General features: G+C 39.3%; 1 protein-coding gene across 2 annotated transcripts in view; it reads right to left on the bottom strand.

Moving 5' to 3' along the window:
* Positions 1 to 25,491, bottom strand: part of LOC136864443 (uncharacterized) — a 106,856-nt gene that overhangs the window by 31,562 nt on the left and 49,803 nt on the right. The window contains exons 4-5 of one of the 2 annotated variants that reach the window (XM_067141444.2): positions 22,815 to 23,042; positions 22,528 to 22,718 (exon numbers count right to left, since the gene is read on the bottom strand). In XM_067141444.2, the coding sequence (XP_066997545.2) occupies positions 22,528 to 22,718; positions 22,815 to 23,042 (419 nt within the window). The remainder of the gene's footprint in view (positions 1 to 22,527; positions 22,719 to 22,814; positions 23,043 to 25,491) is intronic. The other variant, XM_067141446.2, reaches the window with a different exon arrangement.

Genomic DNA, 25,491 nt, shown 5'->3' with positions numbered 1-25,491 from the left:
AGCAATCAATTTCGTACTTCCCGGGCTAGCTCCAGGTATTCCGCCTGATCAGTTGCGTCCCTAAATCTTTGTCATCTTTTCCTATAAGCATTTGTAATATGAATCAAATCCTTGAAGAGATCCGGCGTGGTGTCATCTTGGGTGCCTTGGTGGTAATGAACCCGTGGCCGGACTTTATTCGTAGTCATTACCTGGCCAGGACCCGTTTCCAGTGCGGTCCGCACATTTTGACGACGGTCCAGAACATTATTATTATTATTAGGGTGGGTGATATTAGTTGAATTTAGGTTATTGTTATTATTATTATTATTATTATTATTGATGTTCTGGACCCCGCAAGAAGATGCAAGACCGCAAATTCGCGGTAAATTACACCTGCTGCCATTGTCATTGCTGGCAATGTGACCAGCACCATGTCGCAGGTAGGCAAGTGCGTGGGATTTCTGGCGATACGAATGGTACACTTCCGTGCATTACTGACCTTATTATAGAGGTGAACAATTGCACGGTGAATAACATTCCTATCGTTTATTTCAAATGTGTTTAAATTTTTATTTATATGCCAGGAGAATCTACTGTAATCTAACTTTAAATTCTCCAAAGGAAAAGATGGCTCTTGAAAACGAACCCAGAAAGGATTAAAAATGTTCGGTTTATGATCAGAATCAAGTACATTATGAACCGTTAAGTTTATGCCCCCACTCCCACAAAAAAAGAAGGCGTGTCTCTATGTTTAAAGGAGATGCCAAATACCAATATTCATGGCTGTTACCTTCAGTTTTGAGATATAAGTATCCCCATGAAAGGAATTCATTTCTTTACTTCCTTTCACACTCCCCCCCCCCCCGCAAGTGAATTTTCCGGGGGGAAAATACTTGTTTCTTTATTAGTAAAGTATCTTCTAAATACCAATGACGACGACTGTAACATCTTCAGTTTTTCAGATATGTGTCCTCAAAAAAAGAATTCAACCCCTTTTCACCCCTGCCCCCCCCCCAAGATGATTTTTCCCCCGAAATGCATTTTTCTTTGTTTTTAAAGGAGATCCAAATACCAATTTTCATGCCTGTACGTCTGCAACATCTTTCGTTTTTGAGATAATAGTATCTCCATACAAATAATTCAACTAATTTTTCAATTTTCCCCCCACCTTGAGTGGATTTCTAAAAACAAAAAAAAAATGTATTACTTTATTTATTTTCGAAGGAGATTTTTAATAGAGATAAAAAATACCATTTTTTCACTTCTGTAACATGTTAAGTTTTTGAGATATACTGTATACAAACCACGCAGCAACCATTAAGGTGGATGGTGATCTCTCAGGCATTTTCAATGTGACAAATGGAGTAAGGCAAGGTTGTATAGTATCACCTCAACTCTACAACATCTATGCAGTGTGTGTCATCAAAAGAGCTCTCAATGGCTGGAATGGTGGAATCTTGATTGCTAACAGAAAAATCAATAACCTGCGCTTTGCAGATGACGCTTCTCTCATCGCCGGTAGTGAAGAGGATCATGACCTGGTTACAACGGTGAAGAACACTAGTCTTCAGTATGGTCTAGAGATAAACATCAAAAAGACCAAACTAATGGTAGTTGATCGGCAAGGTCAAATCCAACTTACGGGATGCCTAAAGGACCTGGATATAGTTAAGGAATTTGTATACATGGGGTCTGTCATCAATGACACGGGAAGCTGTGATAAAGAGGTAAAAAGACATATTGTCTTAGGTCGTGCTACAATGGTTAAAACTTACTAAGATCTGGCAGAACCGGGCAATATCAAAAGCCACAAAGATGCGCTTGATAGAATCACTAGTGTTCTCCGTCATTTTGTACGGCTCTGAGACTTGGGCCGTGAATGCTAAAGACAAAAAGTGCATTGATGCCTTTGAGATGTGGTGTTGGTGGAGAATGCTACGTGTATCCTGGACAGAAAGAAGAACTAATGTTTCCATTCTAGAAGAACTCTGCATCAAGAAATGCCTATCTTCCCGTGTGAGTGAGCGTTACCTCCAGTTCCTTGGCCACATTTTAAGACGAGACGGAGAGAACTTGGAAAAGGTAATTTTACAAGGCAAAATTAAAGACAGCAGATGGATAGATCAGGCGAAGAAGATCACTAGGCTACCACTTCAGATCATATTAACAAAATGTGAAAACCGCTCGGGATGGAGACATCTTGTCAAGGTTGCAACACGGAAATGATGGAGTTATGAGGTCACGACGCTCAGTAATGAGCACGACATGAAGAAGAAGATGATGATGATGATGATGCTAATTTTAAAAATTCACCCTTTTTCAGTTCCCCTTAAATAGATTTACTGAAAAAAAATAATTTATGTTTCTTTACTTTTACAGGAAATTATAAATACCAGTTTTCAAATCTGTAATATGTTACGTGTCTGAGATAACTTACAGATATAATCCTTTTTTTAAATTAACCCCTTTGTCACTCCTGTTCACCCCCTATTCTTCGGATTATCCAAAAATACAAAAATAAGTGTTTCTTTATTTTCAAAGGAGATTACAAATATTAATTTCCTTGCCTGTAACATCCTCAGTTTTAGAAATATAAGTCTCCTCATAAAAGGTGTTCAACACTTTTTCCCTCTTTTTTACCCCGCCCTCCTAATAGGATTATCTTTAAAAAAATACACGTTTCTTTATTTTTAAAGGAGATTCCAAATATCAAGTTTTACGTCTGTAAACTTTGAAGTTTTTGAGATATAGATATCCCCATTTTAAAAAGAATCGCACACCCTTTTCACCCCCTTAGCGAAGGAATTTCCAAAAATTCTCCCGTACTGAACACCTACACCCTAATATAAATGTATCCCCAAAATTTCATTTCTGTATGTCCAGTAGTTTTGGCTCGGCGATGATGAATCAGTCAGTCAGTCAGTCAGTCAGTCAGTCAGTCAGTCAGTCAGTCAGGACAGGTTATTTTATATCTACAGATTTTGTTGTATTCAAGGAAATCTAGGTAAATTTCTGCTAAAACACCCGAGGCCAGCGACCCCATGGCCAAACCATCCTGTTGGTATATGACGCCATCAAAAGTAAAAAAGTTATTGTCAACGACTAGATTTGAAACTTATGAAATCTTGCATTTCTAATTTACTCAAGTGACTGTATTTGCTTAAATTATTCTCAATTATGGGAATTAGTTTGGATACTTGTATGCTTGGGTACACATTCACGATATCGAAGTAATGAATAAATGGTGTAATCAGGTTGAACGTTGAACTTATTTAACTTGTCTATTAGCTCAGATGTATTTTTAATACGGTACATTTTTTTGGATAAAATTGATAGTTTTTACTTTAAAAACTTTGGATAAACTGTCACATTTTGTACAAGGGACTTGGTCTGTAAATAATGATTGGGGGAATGGGAACGCCGGCCTTGTGTATTTTAGGGAGAGCTTTAGCGCTAGGGAGGCCTGGGTTCATACTTGTGAGTTTAGCTCTTTTTGGTCAGCGAATAAAAAGTAAGTGTTCTTGAGAGTTTGATTAAGAAATCTTCTTAAACTCTCAAGAACACTATTACACTCAAGAAAGACATATCTAAACCCCTTACATTTTCCACCTTCACATTTAACAATGAAATTTACAAGGTTACCAATATTCTTAAGAAACAAGGTGCTAAAATAGCTTTCAAAAACAATATTAAAAACATGAACATTTTACACAACAAGTCACATATCAAGTAAGACTAACAGATTCTTAAAATTGGGAGTCTATTGGATCATGATGATGATGATGCTTGCTGTTTAAAGGGGCCTAACATCTAGGTCATCGGCCCGTAATGGTACGAAATGAGACGAAATGAAATGACAAATTAAAAGCCCAAAGTTATCCACTGGCCACAATTCAAAACATGAGGACTAACAATGAATGGATGGATATGAATTGAAAACGACCAGCGAAACTGACCCACAGTGCCTCACATGCACAGAAGCTGGCGTAGAACAATAGAATTACTGACATAAGGACAGCTTCTATAGCACAATACTGAATTGATGATACCTGTAGTCAAAAGGGGTCCAAAATCCAAGTCAGTGGCCCCTCACAATGGTACTTATCGCTAGGAAGGTAGAACCGTGGTATTTGCAATGTTGCAGTACTAACCAAGAGTAGCCTAGCGTAGACTCGCGGTATTCCACACATTATGGTACTACTCGCAGGTAAGGAAATTCGCACATGTATTACAGACCTATGCTGTTTCGCACATTGCGGCCCTGTTTACAGGCAACACAAACTATGGTGTTCATCACATACGGGTACTAACCACAGGGACTCGTACTATCCCGTGGTGTTCCTCATATAGTGGGTACTAATCATAGGCATGCCAGAACCACGGGTTATCACATGTACTGTAGAAGCCATCGAGCCCTCGTTTGCTACTAATCACAAACCTATTTGGTACCCAAAATAGTGGTACTACGCGCAAGTAAAAGCGACCCATGGTGTTCCCCGCATGGTGGCACTAACCACAAGTAGTTTCATGGTTTTAATATGATCATCCCTTGGTCGCCCCTTTTAGTCGCCTCTTACGACAGGCAGAGGATACCGTGGGTGAATTCTTCGTCTGCGTCCCCCACCCACAGCGGGGAGCCTATAGGATCAAATGCTACACCTGTAATATTTCATATGTGGGGCAGACAGGGAAAAATTTCAATATAAGATACCATGAACACACCAACACCATAAAATAAATTTTCAGCTATCGCCCAACACATGCTTGACTATAACCATAAATTCACCAGTATGGAGCAGGATATGGACATTTTAGAAATAACAAATAAGGGTCCTTTATTTAACATAATGGAAAACTACTATGTACAGTACACCTAGATCAGTACTTTAATGTCAATTATAATCTCAACGAAATCTTGGAGAAATCCAACATCTTATTCAATACGCTTATTACTATTCTTAGAAATAAAAATCCAGCTAACCACAAATCAATTATAAGTTACTATTAAAGGTAATTTTCCAAAACAATTACCCCTACCCGCACACCCTTCAGCCCCGCCTTAAGGTAACTCTTCCTCCCTCTTCCCTCCCTTCCCACGTCACATCCACCCGGTCCAACCCGCTTGTTCCCGCCCCTTCCCTGCCCCCACCCGCACAATTCCATTCTTCACACATTTTTATACACCAGTTGCTCACTGCTAGCTACGCTTCACATACTGCTGCGCAAGGTGAGTATCCTTCACTTATTTTTTCATCCCTTCTTTTTCCAAGCTTTGCGTTAATTATGGTTCTCTCTTATTTCAATAGGTCTTAATTGTTCCGCAATGGACTGAGACTTCTGTCTAAATAAACCACCTCGCGCAGTGTGTATTTACAATCTTAGGAGATATTCAATTGACATGTTCGTATTAGTTCGCACAATTGCATTACTTAATCGTTGCAAGCCATATCAAAATTGTTAGGACTCTAATGGAAGACATATCTGTACTTTCTGTACTGAGAGTTAAATTCTACCCAATGACACATGCCCACTACTTGAAGCAGTGTATAACTGAGCCACAACATAGACTGTAATACCTACAGAATTTACTAGAGAGTATCACTCATATACTATTTGTACTTCGACATTTTAGCATAATTTATTGTAATGACTTTAGGTTCTTTTATCCTAATGTGTACGTTTATTGCTACATAACATTTTAACATCTGTAACATACCCAGAACCATAGCGCTTGGTCCAATTCAACTACTCATCATGGCACATATTATAACTATTCATATAATTCATATCATTAGTTTTATGCTGTTCGTTAACCCTTTCAGCCCCAGTGATAACATATGGCATCATGTAATTTGATATTGTTTTTAGTAACTAAGACATTTCAGTAGTTTGCCATGAATGATGTAATTATATTGTGTTTACTCTGTGCTTTCATTTTATTTTAGTTTCCATGCCTTCATGTAGTACTGCGCCCTAGTGGAAGTAATAGAAGATACTGTTGCAGTGCATACTCTCAGTGCCTATTGTCAGTTGCAGAATTAATTTGAAATAGGCTTGAATACTCTGCATTGTTGGAATGGAATAGTTGTTTATTTAAAAGTTAAGATTAGGCTGATTTGTTTAAAGTGATTATTACGATAGTTTTCTGCAAAATAGTTTGTTGAACATCCCAGTTGAAAGCCACGATTCCATTTGGCATCATTGGGATCCAGGTATGTAATTTGGGCCATAATACTTTAACTCTTTATGTTATATATTTTCCTGCATCTCCGTAGATGTACCATATACTTATGTTATATCCTTTGCTGGAAATATTCAGAACTGCTGTTATAGGCTACAACTGTCCCTCTTTTTGCTTCTAGATGGCAGCTGGAAGTTTGAAATTATCTGAAGATCAGATTGTCCTATTAGTATCAGGAGATATATCTGAAGCAGAACTGACTTATGAGTCAGACATTGAATATGATATTGAAAATGATGCTCCTCTGCGAGAAGGCAGTTTGTTCATGGAGAAAGCTTCAACAGTCCAGTGTCCTATTGATTTTGAAGAGCATGAAAGAGAAAGCATATTGGAAGAAGAAGGAGATACTGATGAGGAGGAGAGGAATGAAGACGAACAAGAAACAGGAGGAGCGAGAGAACAACTAGTGTCTCACAAGATTAGAGCAGAAATTCAAAGGAACAACACTATCAAACGGAGACATACTGATAGCGAAATGGCCGACACTACATTGAAGAAAACTTTTCACAGGATTTACCGTATTTACTTGTGTATTAGACACCCCCCCCCCTTGGCTTTTTGAGACGAAGAAAATGAAAAAAATAAATCTCGCATATAAGACCCCCGAACGTAATTTGTCAGAGAAGAAAAACGATTCCGCTTCGAAGCGGATACAAGTCTTAGTGCACCTCTGATGACATCGCACAAATTTGTGAATAGTTTCGTCCGTACGACCTACGCAATAAAAACGCGTCGAATCCATGCGGTACATCTGTGTTTCATAGTTAAGAAATATCCGCCTCCGTAGCACAGGTCTACTGCAGCTCTGATGACGTCGCACACATAGGTGAATAGGCCTAGCTTCGTGTCCGACCCGCGCATTGCAAGCATGCATCAGTCGTGCTATATGTCTGTGTTTTGTAGTTAATAATGTCTGCCAGCGTAATGGTTAGCACAATTAGTTGCTGTTTTCAGGAGTCTGACTTCCGATTCCCGGTACCATACTGGGAGAGATTTACGAATGGCAGGAAGGTTGATATGCGGTAAAAGCGGAACATATAACTCCCCTCCACTGGGGGGGGTGTGTCTAAAAAGAGCTGTACCACCTCGGGATGAGGAAACTAGTTTACTTTAGTTGAGAAATATTTGCGGTTGTTGCTATTTATACAGCAGGCAAGATTATTAAAAAGTGGTCGTTTAATATCTCGTAACTCGGGCCAATATAGGTATATATTTGGAGAGAAGTAAGTTTAAAACGTGATAAAAGCTATCCAATTAAAACGATTGTTTTACTCGCCAACGTACCTAACAAATAATTATAATAATTATTATTTTATGTCCCCACGTTCTTTAAACGATTTTAGGAGACGCCAAACAAAACATACTAGCGTATGCGTTAATAAAAAGAGAGACAACGAACGTACGGAATTAGACATTATGATAATAAAACGCATTACCACCACAGCTGTAGATATCCATAAATGCGGTATATTTTCCTGTTATTTATATTTAGTCTTTCCGTCGAGAAACTTTTTGCACTGTCAGGGCGATAATATACCTAACCTAAACAATGTGGTCTGTCTTATCTCATGGACACCTGTTTACGTAAATCCTGATGTGATAAATGTGGAGAACAAGCATGAAATGCAGGCTGCTTAAAAATAGGATCTGTGTTTCAACAGCCGTAGTTATCAAAAGAATGTTTCCAGTTACTATGTATTACATTCAGAAGTACAACTCGTAACATACGCTAGTTATCAGCTGATGGTTTGGCATGCTTGCATGCCTTCTACTGCACGGCTTTATTCGGAAGGAGTACACCAACTGGGAATTATTTTTTAAAGGTTCAAAATGACGGGACCTCGTATGCTCTCGAGGCTCAAAGAGAATAAAGCAATGAAGCATAGCTGACACGACTGACGAGATGGCAGTGAAGATGACGTCACTTGAATTGCCGACACGCCAGTAGCAGGGCAGGTAAGTTGGCGGCGCACGGCGATAATTCAAATGAAAGCAGTGATCAGGTTTACTGTGTGGTAGGCCTACTGCTGAGCTGACAAGAGACAAATGACTGGCCGTTAAGTTCTTTTGTATCAATATTTAATTATATGATAACACGATACCCTTATCCCTTTTTTCTACGGGGTTGAGTATGAAGTGAGACGAATCTTCGTAGCGAGTTTTTACGGCCATATGCCCTTCCTCATGTCAACCTCACCAGAGGAATTAATGAGATGTAACGAATGACGTGATATGAGTAACTAAAACGGACTTTTATATGTACCGTAGGCCTAAAAGTCGTGTTCACAATTTATTGCCTTTTTACGTTTAGAAATACTGCTTTCCGACGAAAATAGCCAGTATAAAATACATTCAAAGTTTGTTAAATAATAGTATAAAATGTTTATACGTACAATTTATAGCTCTTTATAGCCTAGAAGTCGTGTTCGCTGCACAAAAATTTGAGGTTATCGCATATTGGACCCCCTTTACTTTTTTTGGCTGTAAAAGTGGGGAAAAAAGGGGTCTAATACGCAAGTAAATACGGTAGATTCTCATGATACACCTCTACAGTTCTTCAAGAGGTTTTGTACTGATGCTATGATCGATAATTTCACAAATCAAACAAATCTTTACTCCTGTCAGAAGTCTGTGAAGTCTTCTGTGGACACATCAAAGGAAGAAATGAAATGATTTATAGGGATTCATGTCTTATCTGGAATTGTTCGAATGCCCTCATACAAAATGTACTGGGCTGAAGCGACATGGTATCCATGTACAGCAAATGTAATGACAAGAACTCTGCTGTACAATCTAAGAACATATTTCCACATCAACTCGAACGCATTACCACATGAACATCTTGAACACTATATACTCTTCAAAATCTGGCCTTTTGTAGATGACTTGAAAAGTGCAATGAGGAAGACGGAGCTGGAAGAACATCTTAGCGTGGATGAGTTTTTAATACCATTCAAGGGCAGGAGTGGAATGAAGCAGTACATACAGAACAAACCTCACAAATGGGAAATTAAAGTTTTTGGTCTTGCAGGGTCAAGTGGTATGATGTATGACTGATATCTATGTTGGTAAGGAAATAGTAAAAGAGAAGACTAAGTTGGGAATCAGTGGGGATATAGTGTTGCGTTTAGCTTAAGTAATACATGAGAATAAGAATTATAAAATGTATGTCGACAACTGGTTTGGTTCTCATGCTCTTGCAGTTGCTCTAAGAGAAAAGGATATTCGGATGGCTGCTAGCTACTGTCTGAATAAATCGAGTATCTGGGTGTCAAATGAAAGATGAAAGACAGTTGAGAGAAGGGAGAGGAAGCTTTGATTACGGGACAGACGTTAGAAATAACATTACGCTGGTCCGATGGCTTGACAACAAGTGTGTCCATGCAATCTCCTCTTTTGTTGGTGTACAAACTGTTAATAAAGTTTGACGTTGGTCTGTTGGAACTAAAAACCATACAGGGGTTGGGAGACCTGCCATGATAAAGGTTTACAATCAAGGCATGGGAGGATTAGATCTTTTGGACATGTTGGTGGCACTCTACAGAACAGACAACCAAGGAACACGTTATTATTTGAGAATTGTATTCCATCTCATAGATGTCTGCACTGTAAATGTCTGGCTACTGTATAGGCAAAGTTTACATCAGCGAATGGACTTCAAGTACATGCCCCTAACAAAATTCAGATCTCAAGTTGCATTGGGCTTGATGGATGAAGGCAAGGTATCAACGATCAGGGAGAGAGGCCAGCCCTCAGATGAAAAAACACACTCCTGCAAAAAGAAAACAGCCACCTCCTCATCCAGTTGCTGATGCTCGGTTTGATGAACTAGCTCACTGGCCTCAGCATCTGGATAACAAACAAAGGTGCAAGCTTTGCATAAAGTGCTACTTGCAGGTGAAGTGCAAAAAATGTGATTGTAGCTTTATGCTTCAACAAGAACAACAATTGTTTTGAACTCCATAATGTAAAATGTTATGATTTTAGTGTTGGTATGTAACAAAATGTAGCTGTTTAGACTACTTTAGTTGGGATAAATGATTTGAATGAAATATTATTGTATAGTATTTTGTATTGTTGTGTTTTGTATTGATGTTTTCTTAATATTCCTGAAGTTTATGCAATGTAAGTTGCATTTTAGAAAGCAAAAACAATGCTTATCTCCCTCTCAGACCATAAAAGAACAAAATGTTTACTACTTACAGACATGATTGATATATGTCAAGTACTTGTTTTGTACCAATAATGCCAATTGGCATCAGCCAATATTTTCTGAAATAAATGGTTAAAAAAAAGTGACACTAATTTTCTTTCATAGACACCCTACGTAGTAACAAAACCCACTGGTGATTTTTTTTGTCCACGGCTTAATAATTTGGGGCTGAAAGGGTTAATAGAATACGTATTGTTTTAGGATATTTTGACTAAAATTTGTATTTATTTGATTATGGCTGATGATGACCCCGAGTAGGGTCTAAACTAGACCCAAGCGACTTAACGTAATGTAAATACAGTAGAAGTCCGTTATAGCAAGTACGGCATATAACGAGAACTCTGTTATAGCGACGACATTTTTCTGTCCCTTCAAAATTCCTATATTAAACTGTGTATCGTCCTTCGGTTACAGCAAGAACCCTATCACTGGTGCATCCGTTATTACGAGCGATTAAAGCGCGCGCGATTTTTCCGTTGCCGATATTTATGCACCCCAGCGATGATATTACATGCGATTGATTACCTTCGGCATCGTTTCCTCGCTATGTGCACTAGCAATTTCTCTCGGCGGCATTCGAAGGCGATGTCGGAGTCGATTAGTAATATCCGTCGACAGTTGTTCCGTAAAGAAAATTCGAAATGAAAGGGAACATATTTTCGTAATAAATACGTAAAGAACGTGTCCGATAACGGTTGTTAACTCGTTAAAATGAAGGCTGACTAAACCACCGCTTAATTTTGAGGCTAAATCTGCAGTTAAGTAAGAATGGTACACCTTGAGATATGGCAGAGTGCTTAATTCCCTACTGGCGCTTGAAGTGTGTATTCATCATACGTATAGTACGGTTAAGTTAGGATACGTGACGCTGTTTGAATATGAAAACCGGAACGTTTGCAACAAAATGCTATCGATCATCTTCGGTACGGTATAGTTTTCTCACTTTGTGCATTTGCGAGCTCTCTCGTTGACATTCAAAGGCGATGTTGGAGTTTATTAGTAATACCCATTGACTGCTGTTCTCTAAAGAAAATTCGAAATGAAAGAGGAAAACACGTTTTTGTAATAAATGCGTAAATAACGTGGCCGACAGCAGTTGTTAACTCGTTAAAAATAAAGACTGAAGTAAACGATATCTTAATTTTAATGTTATATACGGAAATTAAGTAAGAATGTGATACACCTCAAGATATGGCAAAGTACATCACTGATTTCAGAGGATATTTCATATCTTCTCGCATCTAGTTACGGTTATTTACATGTCAAATTTTGCGAGGAGGTTATTTCTCTACATGGGTTTCAAATATGTTTTCATGATAGGCTACATACACGGTTAGGTTAGGTGACACTGTTTGTAGAAGAAACCTGAGGTGTTTGCCACATATCTCTGGAGAAATACCGTATTTCTCCGAATCCAATACTTTTTTCTCAGAATCTCATGCGAAAACTCAAGGGTTGTTGCATTAGCGGCCTAACACCAGTAAGTTAATGGATACCACTGGCAACTACCGCGGTAAGCATGCTGCTTCTTTTCACACGCGCACTGAACTCGTTGACAATAAACGACCGCCTCTTTACTACACATCGCTAGCCGCGACAACCGGTTGTACAGAGCCTGTGTGTTTCTCAAATCTGCAGAATGGCATCAAAGCATGCGACCCTTCGAATTCTTAGAAAAGCCATGGCTACTCAGTGGCAGAGTCATAACGCGTCTATTGTACTTGACGCTTAGTAAAATTTAGGTTTATAGACAGCAGGAATATTTTCGTGATGGATAGTCGTATTGTAAAGATACGTGGAAAAGGTATTGCTGGCAAATTTTCAACGGGTTCTGGTCGATATTATGATGCCAATCATAAGTTAATGTTTATTAAACACATGGAAATGTAGAATAATTGTGCAGCCGCAAGTAAATACGGCATAGGCCTAACTAAAGCCAATATTTGGCGTTAGCGTGAAGACAAAGAGCTAAAAAAATGCGTACTGTACAAAAAATGCATTCAGTGGTCCGCAACAAGGACGCTTTAAAGAAGTCGAAAATGAAATGATGAGGCATGTGCACGAAAAACGCAAGGCCGGAATTGCCTTACCGTGGCGCAATAAACTCGTTCGTTGACTTTCAACGTTCGCGATTAGGCCAATACATCGCTAGCCGCTGAATTTGGCCGAACCCGACAAGCGAGACGCGCGTGTAGCGGCAGCCGGTTATATCTGACGCAGCGTAAAAGTAACAGTTTTATAGACAGCAAGAATAATTTCCTGATGGATCGTTGTATTGTAGAGACGCATGGAATAGGTATTGCCAGGAAAATTTTCAACAAGTTCTCTTCGGTATTATGATGCCAATGTTGAGTTAAATGTCCTTAAACCCTCGGAAATTAATAATTGTGCAGCCGCCAAAAATAAAGAAATACGGCGTGACGAAAGTCAACGTTCAGCGTCTAAGAATAGTCTAAAAATGCATAGGCCCACTGTAAGACAAGGCATTCATATGATTTTACAAACTTCTTTTTGAGCCTGATTGAAATTTTTTGAAGGAAAAAGTGGGGTTCATCTTGAATTCGGAGATATACGGTACTATATTTTTTTCAGAATGAAATTAAACATACACTTTCACGTAGTATCGGATTACGAAAAATAACAAACAAGTAAGCCGTAGTGTGAATATCATCTACAGAAACGCAAGTTTTGAACAAACTGATTGCCGTTTCATACCGATTTTAAAGTGCATGAAGGGTTTTCCGACTTTTATAAAAAAATCGGATATAACGAGAATCCGTTATAGCGAGTAAATTTTTCGTTGTTGTGAATTCTCGCTATAACGGACTTCTACTGTACACGCATTGCAAAAAGAATGAATTGAATAGGTGGAAAAAGTTTATAAGAATGAATTATATGTAATCTCAGTTCAATACGGATCAATCAAAAATGAAATGTATAACCCTTGATGTAATGATTGCTGGAACAAACAGGTGGGAACAATGGCAGATGAGTACTCGGAATGAGGAGATAAAGGTTAAGTTAGGAATGAATATGATGGATGAATGCTTCTGTGTGTGGAGTCATGTGAGGCGAATGGAGCAGGATAGGTTACCTAGGGGAATAATGGACTGTTATGGACAGTACGAGAAGTAGGAGAGCAAGACGATGATGGTTAAACTCAGTTTGTAACAATTTAAAGATACAGTAAAAGGTATAAAACTAAATGAGGCCATAGCACTAGTTGTAAAAAGAGGAATGTGGTGATGTTTTGTAAATTCACACAGGCTTGCAAACTGAACGCTGAAAGGCATAACGGTTTAACACGATGATGTGCCGTATTTACTCACATATTAGACCCCCTTTTTTCCCACTTTTGCAGCCAAAAACATAAAGGAGATCCAATTGTAATAACCTTAAATTTAGGTACATGTAAACATTCTACACAATTCTAACAAACTTATGAAATTATTTGAGTTATAATGGCTATTTTCAATGGAAGGCAGTATTTCCAAATGTAAAAAGACAATAAATAGAGAGCACGACTTTTAGACCTAGGCCTACATACAGAAGTAAATATAGTCAGTTTTAATTACTCTAATATCACGTCATTCTGTACGTTTCATTAATTCCTCTGATGAGGTTAAAATCTCTAAGAATATTAGTCTCACTTCATACTCTATCCCGTAGAGAAAAGGGATAAGGATATCGCCATATCATATTATGAAATGTTGGTACAAAATAACTTAATAGCCACTCATTTGTCTCTATGATTTGCGCAGTAGGCCTACCATACAGTAAACCTGATCACCGCTTTCATTTGAATTATCGCCTTGCGCCGCCAACATCCCTGCTACCAACGTGTCGTCAATCCAAGTTACGTCGTCTTCACTTCCATCTCATCAACCAGGCACTGCAATTGAAAGCATTCGAGGTCATGTCTTTTTGAACCTTTTAGAAATAGTTTCGTTCCCGACTATAGAGTCCAAACAGTGTGAATCTATTCCCAAATGGTTTCTGGAAATGGTCTCTGATATACCTAGTTGGTGTATGTGTAGCGGAAGCCTCTCCTTTCAAATAAAGCCGTCTAGGAAGCGTGCAAAACCACCAGCTTAAAAATTGGGTTAGTTACAAGTTGTACTTCCGAATGTAATACATAGTGAAAGCATTCTTTTGATAACTGCGGCTGTTGAAAGCCAGACCCTTATTTTTAAGTGTATTTCATGCTTGTTCTCTATATTTCACACATCAGGATTAACCCAACAGCTGTAAATGAGATAAGAGAGACGGCATTGTTTAGGTTAGGTATGGTATCGCCCGGATAGTGACAAAAGTTCCACGACTGAATGAATAAAAATAAATAAATAACAAGAAAGTTTGCCGCATTTATGGATATCTACAGGTGTTGCAAGTGATAAATATGATTATGGTTCCGTATTGAAGATAACTATACTTGTAGGATGCTAATTAATTTATTATTTAACCACCTATTCAATACAGTATACATTTTCTGAAACAATCTTGTTTGTGCGCGTCATTATTATTTGTTAGGTACGTTGGCGAGTAAAATAATCGTTATGATTGGTTAGTTTTTATCACGTTTTAAACCATCGTCTCTCTAAAAAATACCTAGATTGGCCCAAGTTACGAGATATTAAAGAAACACTTTGTTAATGACCTCGCCTGCTATATTAATAGCAACCACCGTGAATATTTCCAAAAGTAAACTAGTTTCCTCATCCCGAGGTGGTGCAGCTTCTTTTAGACACTTCCCCGGTGGAGGAGAGTTACATGTACCATTTTAACGCCATATCAACCTTCCTGCCATTCATAAATCTTTGCCAATGCAGAACCAGAAATCGAACCCAGAATCCCGAGACCAGCACCTGATTGTGCTAACCATTACGTTGGCAGACATTCTTAACTACAAAATACAGACATACAGCCTGACTGACGCATGCCTGCAATGCGCTGGTCGGACACGAAACTATTCACCTATTTGTGCGACGTCATCAGAGCTGCAGTAGGCCTACGCTATGGAGATGGACATTTCTTAACTACGAAACACAGATGTACCACATGACTATGACACGTTTTCCTTGTGTGGGTCGTACAGACGAAACTATTCACAAATTTATGCAATGACAGCAGAGCTGCAATAAGACTTGTACCCGCTTTGAAGCAGAATCTTTGTTGTTCTCTGACTAATTACGTTGGGGGAGTCTTGTAAGCAAGATTTACTTTTTTCCATTTCCTTAGTCTCAAAAAGCCAGGGGGGGGGGGGGTCTAATACACGTGTAAATACGGTATGTATCTAGAAGAAATAATTAATGTAATGGTAACTTATTCAAGCTCTCTTGTAACCAAGATACCTTAGTAAGCCATAAAGTGCTACAAGTTAAGAAAAAAGATATTTTCATTTTTAAATTACAAACCATCATCTTACTTATCATTCTCTTCCTCTCCCAGTTCCCATGCTAGTGGTGATTGTTGTTTTAAAGAGGAAGTACAACTAGGTAATCATCCTCCCTGTACAAATTAAATGAAAACAAAAATAAAATAAAATAAAAACTATTCATTCAATGAAGGAATTTGAAAATGAATTTAAAAAATAAAACAAATGATTTTATTAAGCTGAAAAGGACACAAACACATCAAAAGGAATGTAAGTTCCCTGAGTAATAGAACACTTGAAACTTATATGCTACTGATTAAGCCACTCTCACACAAAGTGAATGACGAGATCAGCAGTATTCTCGTTACCACCTAGTATGAGTTCAAGTGTCTTCTGCAGGCCGAAGTTCTGTCTTGGGTCAGAGACATCCACACACTCTGTTAAGACGTGGGCCATGGTGAAATCAGCACCACAAAATCACAATGAAGGGATTCTTCCCTCTTTAGGAGGTACAAGTGTGTAGATCCTCCACGACCTATCCTCAACCTACACAAATCTGTGGCCTCTCTCCATGAATGGTGGAAAGAGGACCACCACACAGCATAATTGCTTTCAGTTTGATGGGAGTCCAGATAGCTAACTCCTCTGATTGCCAGTACGCCAAGAGGGTTCAATGTACCTGAGCTCATAAAAGTACCACTCCTGAGATGCTGCGGCATTACACGAATTTCTGCAGCATATGTGAGGAGTATCTGCTGGCGCCTTCTTCGCAAGGATGGAGCTCCTAATTCATTGAGTAAGCTGGGAATCAGGTAGTACGGAAACCTCCGGTTGCCACCCTAATTCCACTATGGTGTATACTGTCTAAAAGGTTCAGTGTACATCTTGATGCTGAACCATAAGCCGTACTACCATAGTTCATACAGGAACAAACCACAGCCATGTAAAAATGTAGCAACACAGCAGGGTCAGCCCCCACAAAGTGCTGCTGAGAAATTTAAGAATGTTAAGTCTCTTCATGCAGGCAACCTTCAACTGACAGGTGTGAGGCTGCCACATCCGTCGCTTATAGAAAATGAGACCCAGAAACCTGCAGGGGTCTAATATGGGTAAGAAACTGTTTCACAAACTGAGCTCTGGTTCGGGATGCCCAAGCCAATGTAGATAAAAGTGTACAACTGAGGTTTTCATCACCGTGTGTTTTGAAAGCTCTGATCAAATTGCCCGCTGAAGTAACTAGCATTTCAACACTTTGGACTATCTTTGATTCAAGAGCAAGAGAAATATAGGCAAGTGGTCACTATCACACAGGTTGTTGTGTACTTGCCACCATAACAGGGGAACTAGCTCACAGCCGCACAAGGTGACATTCAGGTGGGAGAATGTGCCATGTGCGCTGTTAAAGTGTGTACGTTCACCTGTGCTCAGCACACACAGATTAAACTGGTTGATCAATCACTCAAGAAGCCTCCCCCTTGCACAGAAAGACCGAGAGCCTCAGAGGCTATAACGGGCATTCACATCTCCCAGCAAGAGGAGAACATCTAAGCTATCTAAGCCATTACTGGCAACTGCAATTACATCCAGCCGAGTACACAGCGGCATTTCTTCACTGAAAATGTTGGAACAGACCGGGGTATAGACGCCCCCAGTTGCACTGCTATCCACAGATATTTGGTCCTTATAATAAAGATGATATCCTCGCACAGTAATGTCACATTCAGGTCTCAGACGAGATTCCTGTGCACAGACTATGCTGGCCAACTCAGATAGGCGACACTGATAACAATTGCAGTTTACTGACATTGTGTGGATGAGTAGAGATGAAATTAGGACAACTGACTGTCCTTTCGTCCAGCTATTTGTCACTTTCTCCTGTCATTGTTGTCACCATTCATGATAATGAGTGGCTCAGCTTCCACCGTCTCCTTAGTAATGGGTGCCTGGGCAACTGAACACTCCATGGATGACGAGCCATCTGATTGGGAATGCTGAGCCTTCCTCCCTGGAGAACTAGGTTTAACAGAAAGGGATCGAACAAGTGGGCACTGAGACCTCTAGCTCTTGCGCATAACTTGCTTATCCTTTGGAGGACAGCCAGCAGATGGAATTTCGGATTTCTTCGGAGATACAGTGACCCCTGATCGGGATGGAGAAGATTACTCCACCAACTAACTTTCTTAGGGAAGCACTGAGACTTTCCCTACTCATTATTGTGGGCATTGGTAGGAGGGTGGGAAGGCTTGGTTGGGGAAGTCTTCCTCACCCCCTACCCACAGGCTTGTAGTTTCCTGTAGAACAGCAGAGTATTCTGTGTTCAATGGTGGACAAAAATGGACAAAACATAAACTTAGCATTTTCCTTATTTTTGTGGAATGTAGCAGCACAATGGCAAGAGACAAGATGAGAGCTCTATTGGAGACAATAGCAAACTGCTCATTTTCACAGCTGGTCAATAAGTAACACAAAATTATTGCATTTCGTACATTTACATAGTCTCTCTTTCAATACTTCTATGTAAGAATACTTCTTGGAGCAGGCTGGTGGGTCCCTTGCAAGCATTAAAATAAGGATCTCTCATCTGTGCTACTTCAGGTATCGTTTCACATCAATTTTACAGGCTTTTTCTAATTTCTAAACATGTCCCCCCCAATCAGAAATGCACTCTCTTCATCCTTCTCCTTCAGTGCAAATTTTTGAATACTGTTGTGCATCAACACTGATTTGCCCTGATTTGATGTTACAGTACATAGCAGGTCGTCATAATGTTAACTTGACCACAAAAATTTGCACAAAACCTGAAATTAGTATTGTTCCCTAGCAAATTAATGCAATTTTTGCCAGTGTTATTCCCTAGAAAACTACAGTAGAAACTCAATGCATCGCTCCCCGAACTGTCGTTTTCCCGTGTCCATCGTTCAATTTATTCAGTCCCAAAAAAGTTCTATTTAAACCAATGTTAAATTACCCCACATCTATCGTTCCTCAAACTATCGTTTTATTGCATCGATCGTCAAAAAAAAATTTGTCCTCTGCCACAATTTTCCCGCATGGATCGATCGTACGTAAGAAAAATGTACGCAAAAGGTTTTTTTTTAATTTTAAGAGACTGCTGAATACTGTAGTATATAATAGCGGCAACCTGTTACGCGAGAACGCACGAGCGATTACGAGTTGCTAGTCTTGAGCAAGGATCTCGTAGGCTGGATTGCTGTGCGCAGGTTATTCACGCGCAACACCACTACAAGCCTTCTGGTGCCAACGCTTCTCCTCGACGCACTAACCGGCCCCTGGCAGTATTGTTATGTACAATAATTAAAGCGGAGGCACTGTAAAACTCAAATTTGCCACCACTTTCTGTGTTGCTACTGGCTCGCTAGGGCTGCCAGCTTCGTTGAAAATGAGAAAATCGCTCAGTTTAAAATAGTCACGGCATATCCCAGGTACGTTTTAATTAGTCAGAGGGTCATTAATTGCGTCATACCTCGTGATGTGTGTGGGATGCTAGACGCCTGTTGAACACTTAGATGCCCCCTGCCAAGTTGTCTTCTTACAAGCCGGACCTAACCAAGCCAAACCAATATTATTTTCACTAGCCTTTTCTTGAAAAGAATTTCTAAGTTGGCAGCATCCATTAGCCAACTATGACATCGTCCGAGGCACGCCATGTTGAATTTCTAAACTCTGTGACATCGTCCAAGCCGTGCCATGTGGGATCTCTAACCTGTCGTTCGCGAAGGGTCTGCGGAATCTTTACCGAAGTGCAGGTTATAGCCATAATATCCACATATATCATTAATTTGCAATAAGAGAACTAACCTTGAAGGTTTTCATATTACTACGAGATGTAAGGAGAAGGGAAATCAAACGCCGTAAAAGTCGCGCTTTTTATTTTCATCATGTATATCATGATTGCAATGTTTGCATACCATTATGAGCATGTCCGGTTCAATGGCTAAATGGTTAGCATGTGATGGCCTTCAGTTCAAGGGGTCAAGATCGGGTCAGGGATTTTAATTTTTGTTGGTTAATTCCGATAGTTCGGGGGCTGTGTGCGCCGACCACAGACATGTCTGTAGTGCCGACTTATGCATTAGGATTCATCTTGGGTAGAGCTGCATTTTCATAAGCGCGTAGATCGCCTATCATGTGACAACTTGAAAGATCTGCACCTGGCTTCGGAGGCCACACGCTATTATTATTATATTTACATGACGACAAATGCCCAAATACAGGACCGTATGTTATTATTTTGCTTTCCCCCTATTTTATGTCACCCGCATTTATCGTCACTTTACCCCTCCCCTTGAAAAATTATGCATTGAGATTTTACTGTATTTCCATTATAACCTATTTCTTTTTTTTTACTACACAATTTCTTTACTTAAGACACTTTTCCTTTAGACCCTACATTACTTTAGAATTGAGTTATTAGACATTTTCACCTTAAACGTTTTATAATTCGATGAAAAACTTCTGCAACCCCTTTTTTTCCATTAGATATTTCAGTACCGTATTTATTCACGCATTAGACCCCTTTTTTCCCCCACTTTCAAAGCCAAAAATAATAAAGGGGGTCCAAACTTTTGTGCAGCGAACACATGACTTCTAGGTTATAAAGAGCTATAAATTGTACGTGTAAACATTCTATACTATTATTTAACAAACTTAGAATGTATTTAAGTTATACTGGCTATTTTCGTCGGAAGGCAGTGTTTCTAAACTTAAAAAGACAAAAAATGGTGAACACGAATTTTAGGCCTATGGTACATATAAAAGTCCGTTTTAGTTACTCATATCACGTCATTCGTTACATCTCATTAATTCTTCTGGTGAGGTTGACGTCAGGAAGGGCATACGGAGGTAAAAACTTGTTACGGTACGAAGATTCATGGTCTCTGATATTCCCAGTTGGTGTATATGTAGCAGAAGCCACTCCTTCCGAATAAAGCCGTACTGTAGAAGGCATGCCAAACCATCAGCTGATTACTAGCGTATGTTACGAGTTGTACTTCCGAATGTAATACATAGTAACTGAAAACATTCTTTTGATAACTGCAGCTGTTGAAACATAGAGCCTTATTTTTGAGTATATTTCATGCTTGTTCTCTACATTTATCACAACAGGATTTGCGTAAACAGCTGTCCATGAGATAAGACAGACCACGTTGTTTAGGTTAGGTTTATTATCGCCCTGAGTGCCAAAAAAAGAAAAATAAATAACAGGAAAATATACCGCATTTATGGATATCTACAGGTGTGCGGCAATGAGTTTTATTATCACAATGTTTAATTTTGTACGTTCGTTGTCTCTTTTTTTATTAATGCATACCCTAGTACGTTTTGTTTGGCGTCTCCGAAAATCGTTTAAAGTACGCGGAACATAAAATTATTATTATTTGTTAGGTACGTTGGCGAGTAAAACGATCGTCTGAATGGGATAGCTTTTATCACGTTTTAAACTTACTTCTCTCCAAATATATACCTATAATTGCCCGAGTTATGAGATATTAAAGAACCACTTTGTTAATGATCTCGCCTGCTGTATAAATAGCAACAACCGCGAATATTTCTCAACTAGAGTAAACTCGTTTCCTCATCCTGAGGTGATACAGCTCTTTTTAGACACGCCTAGTGGAGGGGAGTTACAGGTACCGCTTTTACCGCATATCAGCCTTCCTGCCATTCGTAAATCTCTGGCAGTACGGTACCGGGAATCGAAGTCAGACCCCCGAAAACAGCAACTAATTGTGCTAGCCATTACGCTGGTGGACATTATTAACTACAAAACAAAGACATATAGCATGACTGATGCATGCTTGCAATGTGCGGGTTGGACACGAAGCTAGGCCCATTCATCTATTTGTGCGACGTCATCAGAGCTGCAGTAGACGTACGCTACCGAGGCGGACATTTCTTAACTACGAAACACAGATGTACCGCATGGATTCGAGGCGTTTTTCATTGCATAGGTCGTACGGACGAAACTATTCACAAATTTGTGCGATGCTATCAGAGCTGCAATAAGACTTGTACCTGCTTCGAAGCGGAATCGTCATCGTTCTCCGACGAATTACGTTGCGGGGGGGGGGTCTTATAGGAGAGATTTATTTTTTCATTTTCTTCGTCTCGAAAAGCCGGGGGGGGGGTCTAATACACAAGTAAATACGGTATATTAGTCCTCTCTGCTGTAGATCTACTGACTTGGAAGCAATCACTTCTATTTCTTATCTTCTCTTGTTATTTGGTTACCAGTATACATAGCAAGTCTCTGTAAGTCCTGTACTACATAATTTTCAATTAAACCTACTCAAGTTTTAAAGGGTATGTTGTACTCACAAACACGGTTTTGAATGCTAGTATCAATTCTCAAACTTACTCAAATGCACTGTACTCAACTCTGCCCGTCAATAACCACAAGTCCCAAATTGGAAAAAAAAAAATTTCAAAACTTGAGAAATTTTGGTTTTTTCGTGGCCTTGAGCGTAGATGCAAAGGACATACACAAGCCAGTACAGCTGGGAACGATACAAAGGTTTTAAACATTATGACGACAGCAGTTAAGGACATTTTAACGCAAGAAACCTTGTCATATAATCAAGCCAACACGGTATTATTTATCTGTGTTATACAGTTTTACAGACCAATTACATTATTGAAAAAAAAAAAATTCAGAGTAGAGTATTCTGATGTGAACTACTTGACGTCCAACCTTACCTCTGTAAGACAGCTTGATCCTCCACGCGCAGGATACCTTCTCGCTCCTTGTTGAAGTTAAAATGTAGGAGCATCTCTTGACCAGGACCTGCTGCTGCAAACGTCACTGGCTGCTGATGCTGCTGGTGTACCTCTCCTTCATCACTGCTGTCCGCAGACTGACCACCGTACAACCGCAAACACATTTTATTCTTCAACATGCAAAACTCATTTCACTATAACTCACAATCTATCAACCATTACATAATTTGAACTGACACTCAGTTTGGCACAATGTACCACCTTACCTGGTGGTGACGGTTAATGATGTTATTCTTGAAGTCTGTTTCACTACACTGTGTACTACCGTCTTCCACTTTGGCTACCTGGGCTACTTCTGAGTTATTAGAATTGTTAACATTGTTATTACTTCCATCATTGGGACGTGGACTGGTTGCTGCACAAGGCTCATATGTATAACGAGCTTCAGTAGCAGCAGCCTCAACCACTGTTGCACCAGGGTTTCCAGGCTGCATCTGCAAAATAGAAATCACATTTCTACTGAGTCAAAGCTTACACCAGTAAATTTCCATTACAAATAATAAAAATGCATGACAAAATGAATTAGAGGCTTAAAAAATTCTTATTTTGAAGATGATATTTGAATGGCAAAAGTTATGTATGAAGGTCTTTTGAGGTCATGCCATTCAGTGCATTACATGTCAAATTTTGTCATCCCCCTTCAATCTGGGACCTACCGGTAAACTGAGAACACTACACAGACAATATACTGGGTGGCTCACCAGCCCCTTATTTTGTTCGGAGGGAGATAACCCAACTAACGCGTACATCATAGTCATCCGAAAAACATTAGTATCAGCTCTTTTATGGCCTTAGTATAGCTATACTGTCTACATAATACTCGCTAATATGGTAGAGATCATTAGCAGCAGTGTTATTTCTATTATTTAAACTCTAATGAATGTTTAAAACTATCACATCTGCAAATAACTATCTTAGGTTTGCACACGAAGTGTCTATAAGAACTACAACATGCCAGCTATGCACCACGGCTCACGGTAGCTAAATCACACATCATTGCTATTGTATCACCAAGCTGTCCGGTGCTGGGTTCGATTTACAGGCCGGAACACCTCTTTTGTCGATTAACGCCGTTTACAGTGACTGTAATATGGCCATATGTCATCCTGTTCCAAAGACTGAATTTTTGTTTGGTCCTGAAAAGCGGTTTTTATCCGATGTTACGTAGCCAGGTTGGACTGCGACATGATGGCCTGTAAGTAGGAAGTAGAGTACATTGCATATTCAGTGTAACAAGTGGTCAAAATGTTGACCACCTTGGTTTATGCAGATTTCAGTACGACATTTTAAAGATATTCTTGCATGTTGTACCATGTCAGGTGAAAAAGCTTGGCATGCCTCGGTGATCAGTTGCTGAAGGTGACCACGATCTTCAGGCTCCTGTGCATGCGCTATCTGCTTTAAGTGACCCCACAGGAAGAAGTCAAGTGGCGTTGGATCGGGGGATCTGGTGGGCCAGTGAACGGGTCCGACCTTTCCTATCCATTTATTTGGAAATGAAGCATGAAGATGGTTCCAGACGACTACTGATCCGTGATACCAATATAATGGTCCGTTATTGGACATTATAAATTTTCCAGCTAACTCATTATTTATCACTTTATTGTGTTTGATTTATTGTGTATATATGTGTGTGTATATTAGCATCAAAACCATGTAAAGTGAGACTTACTACCTAATATCAGATGTGGATATATTATTTGTGATACTACCTTCTATGACATTGTAACACAGGGTGCAATACTGCTACCATAACTGTCGAGTCATCGCTCTGTCACTGTATGCATTTAGCGATGAGCTCATATTCTGCCCCTAGTCACCTTCAGCTTTTTCACAACAACCTGCAACACTGAGTTGGGTGTGCGTGACATCATTGCTATTTTGGGAGATTATGTGTGGGTGTCAAATTATGGCTATATATATGAGCTGTATATTATAGCGGCAGTCATTTTGAGAGTGAGGTCACAGATGGTCAGTCATTGGGATGGAGAGGCCTCAGTAGGTCAGTCAGTTAGAGTTCAATTAGTTAGAAGCAGATGATAGGAAGGAGATGGAGAGACTTGCCATGAAGTCAACTGGATACAGAGCCTTGCCATACGGAGTACTACTGAGATGGTAGTAGTCAGTCAGTGAGATGGAGAAGTAGCAGTCACATAGATTCTTAGTCATCAGTCACCATATGGATTAAATGTTCGGAGTGTGAATCTAATTTCAAGCCATGCTATATGTAGTCAGTGAAACAGAAATGATACATCACCAAATTAGGCTTTAGATACCTACAGATGACACCAACTCAAAGGAATATGTTGTAATCACACTCAAGTGTTGAAGGTACTGTTATGTGAACCAGTGAGGGATAAATTTCTCATACAACTTTTAAATGCCCGGTCAAGAGGAATTCAAATTCAATGCCTAGTTTCTTTCAGTCGTAATGTCAATTTCATATTCTCATCGGTTTTATCATAGCAAGTCTCACTATTTTAAGACAAAATTTAAAGAATACATTTTGTTCAATATCAAATTAATCATTTTATTTCAATGGCAGAATTAGATAACGTTAAATTTAATGGGGAAACAAAACGACAATCTCCTTTTCCTAGAACCTATAGGTTACGCTGTCTACAACGAGAAACCTTTATCTGATTCATCCATTTTTATGAGCAAATTAGCGTGTTATTTTTTTCTGTTATCAAAATTTATACACACCAACTATGACCAACTTGCTCCAATGTTCATATTGAATGCAATCAATCATCTTTTGTATCGATTTCTCACTACATGAACGAGCAAGCTCGCGCCAACATTCAAAAGTGTTAATTACGTTGATTAATAATATCAGCCAACTCAAAATTCTGACTGATGTAAACAAATAATGAAGGTCGA

The sequence above is a fragment of the Anabrus simplex genome, chromosome 2 (assembly GCF_040414725.1).
Source record: "Anabrus simplex isolate iqAnaSimp1 chromosome 2, ASM4041472v1, whole genome shotgun sequence".
Taxonomy (NCBI): domain Eukaryota; kingdom Metazoa; phylum Arthropoda; class Insecta; order Orthoptera; family Tettigoniidae; genus Anabrus; species Anabrus simplex.
The sequence above is the reverse complement of the archived record's forward strand: the minus strand, read 5'-3'. Positions and strand labels throughout refer to the sequence as shown.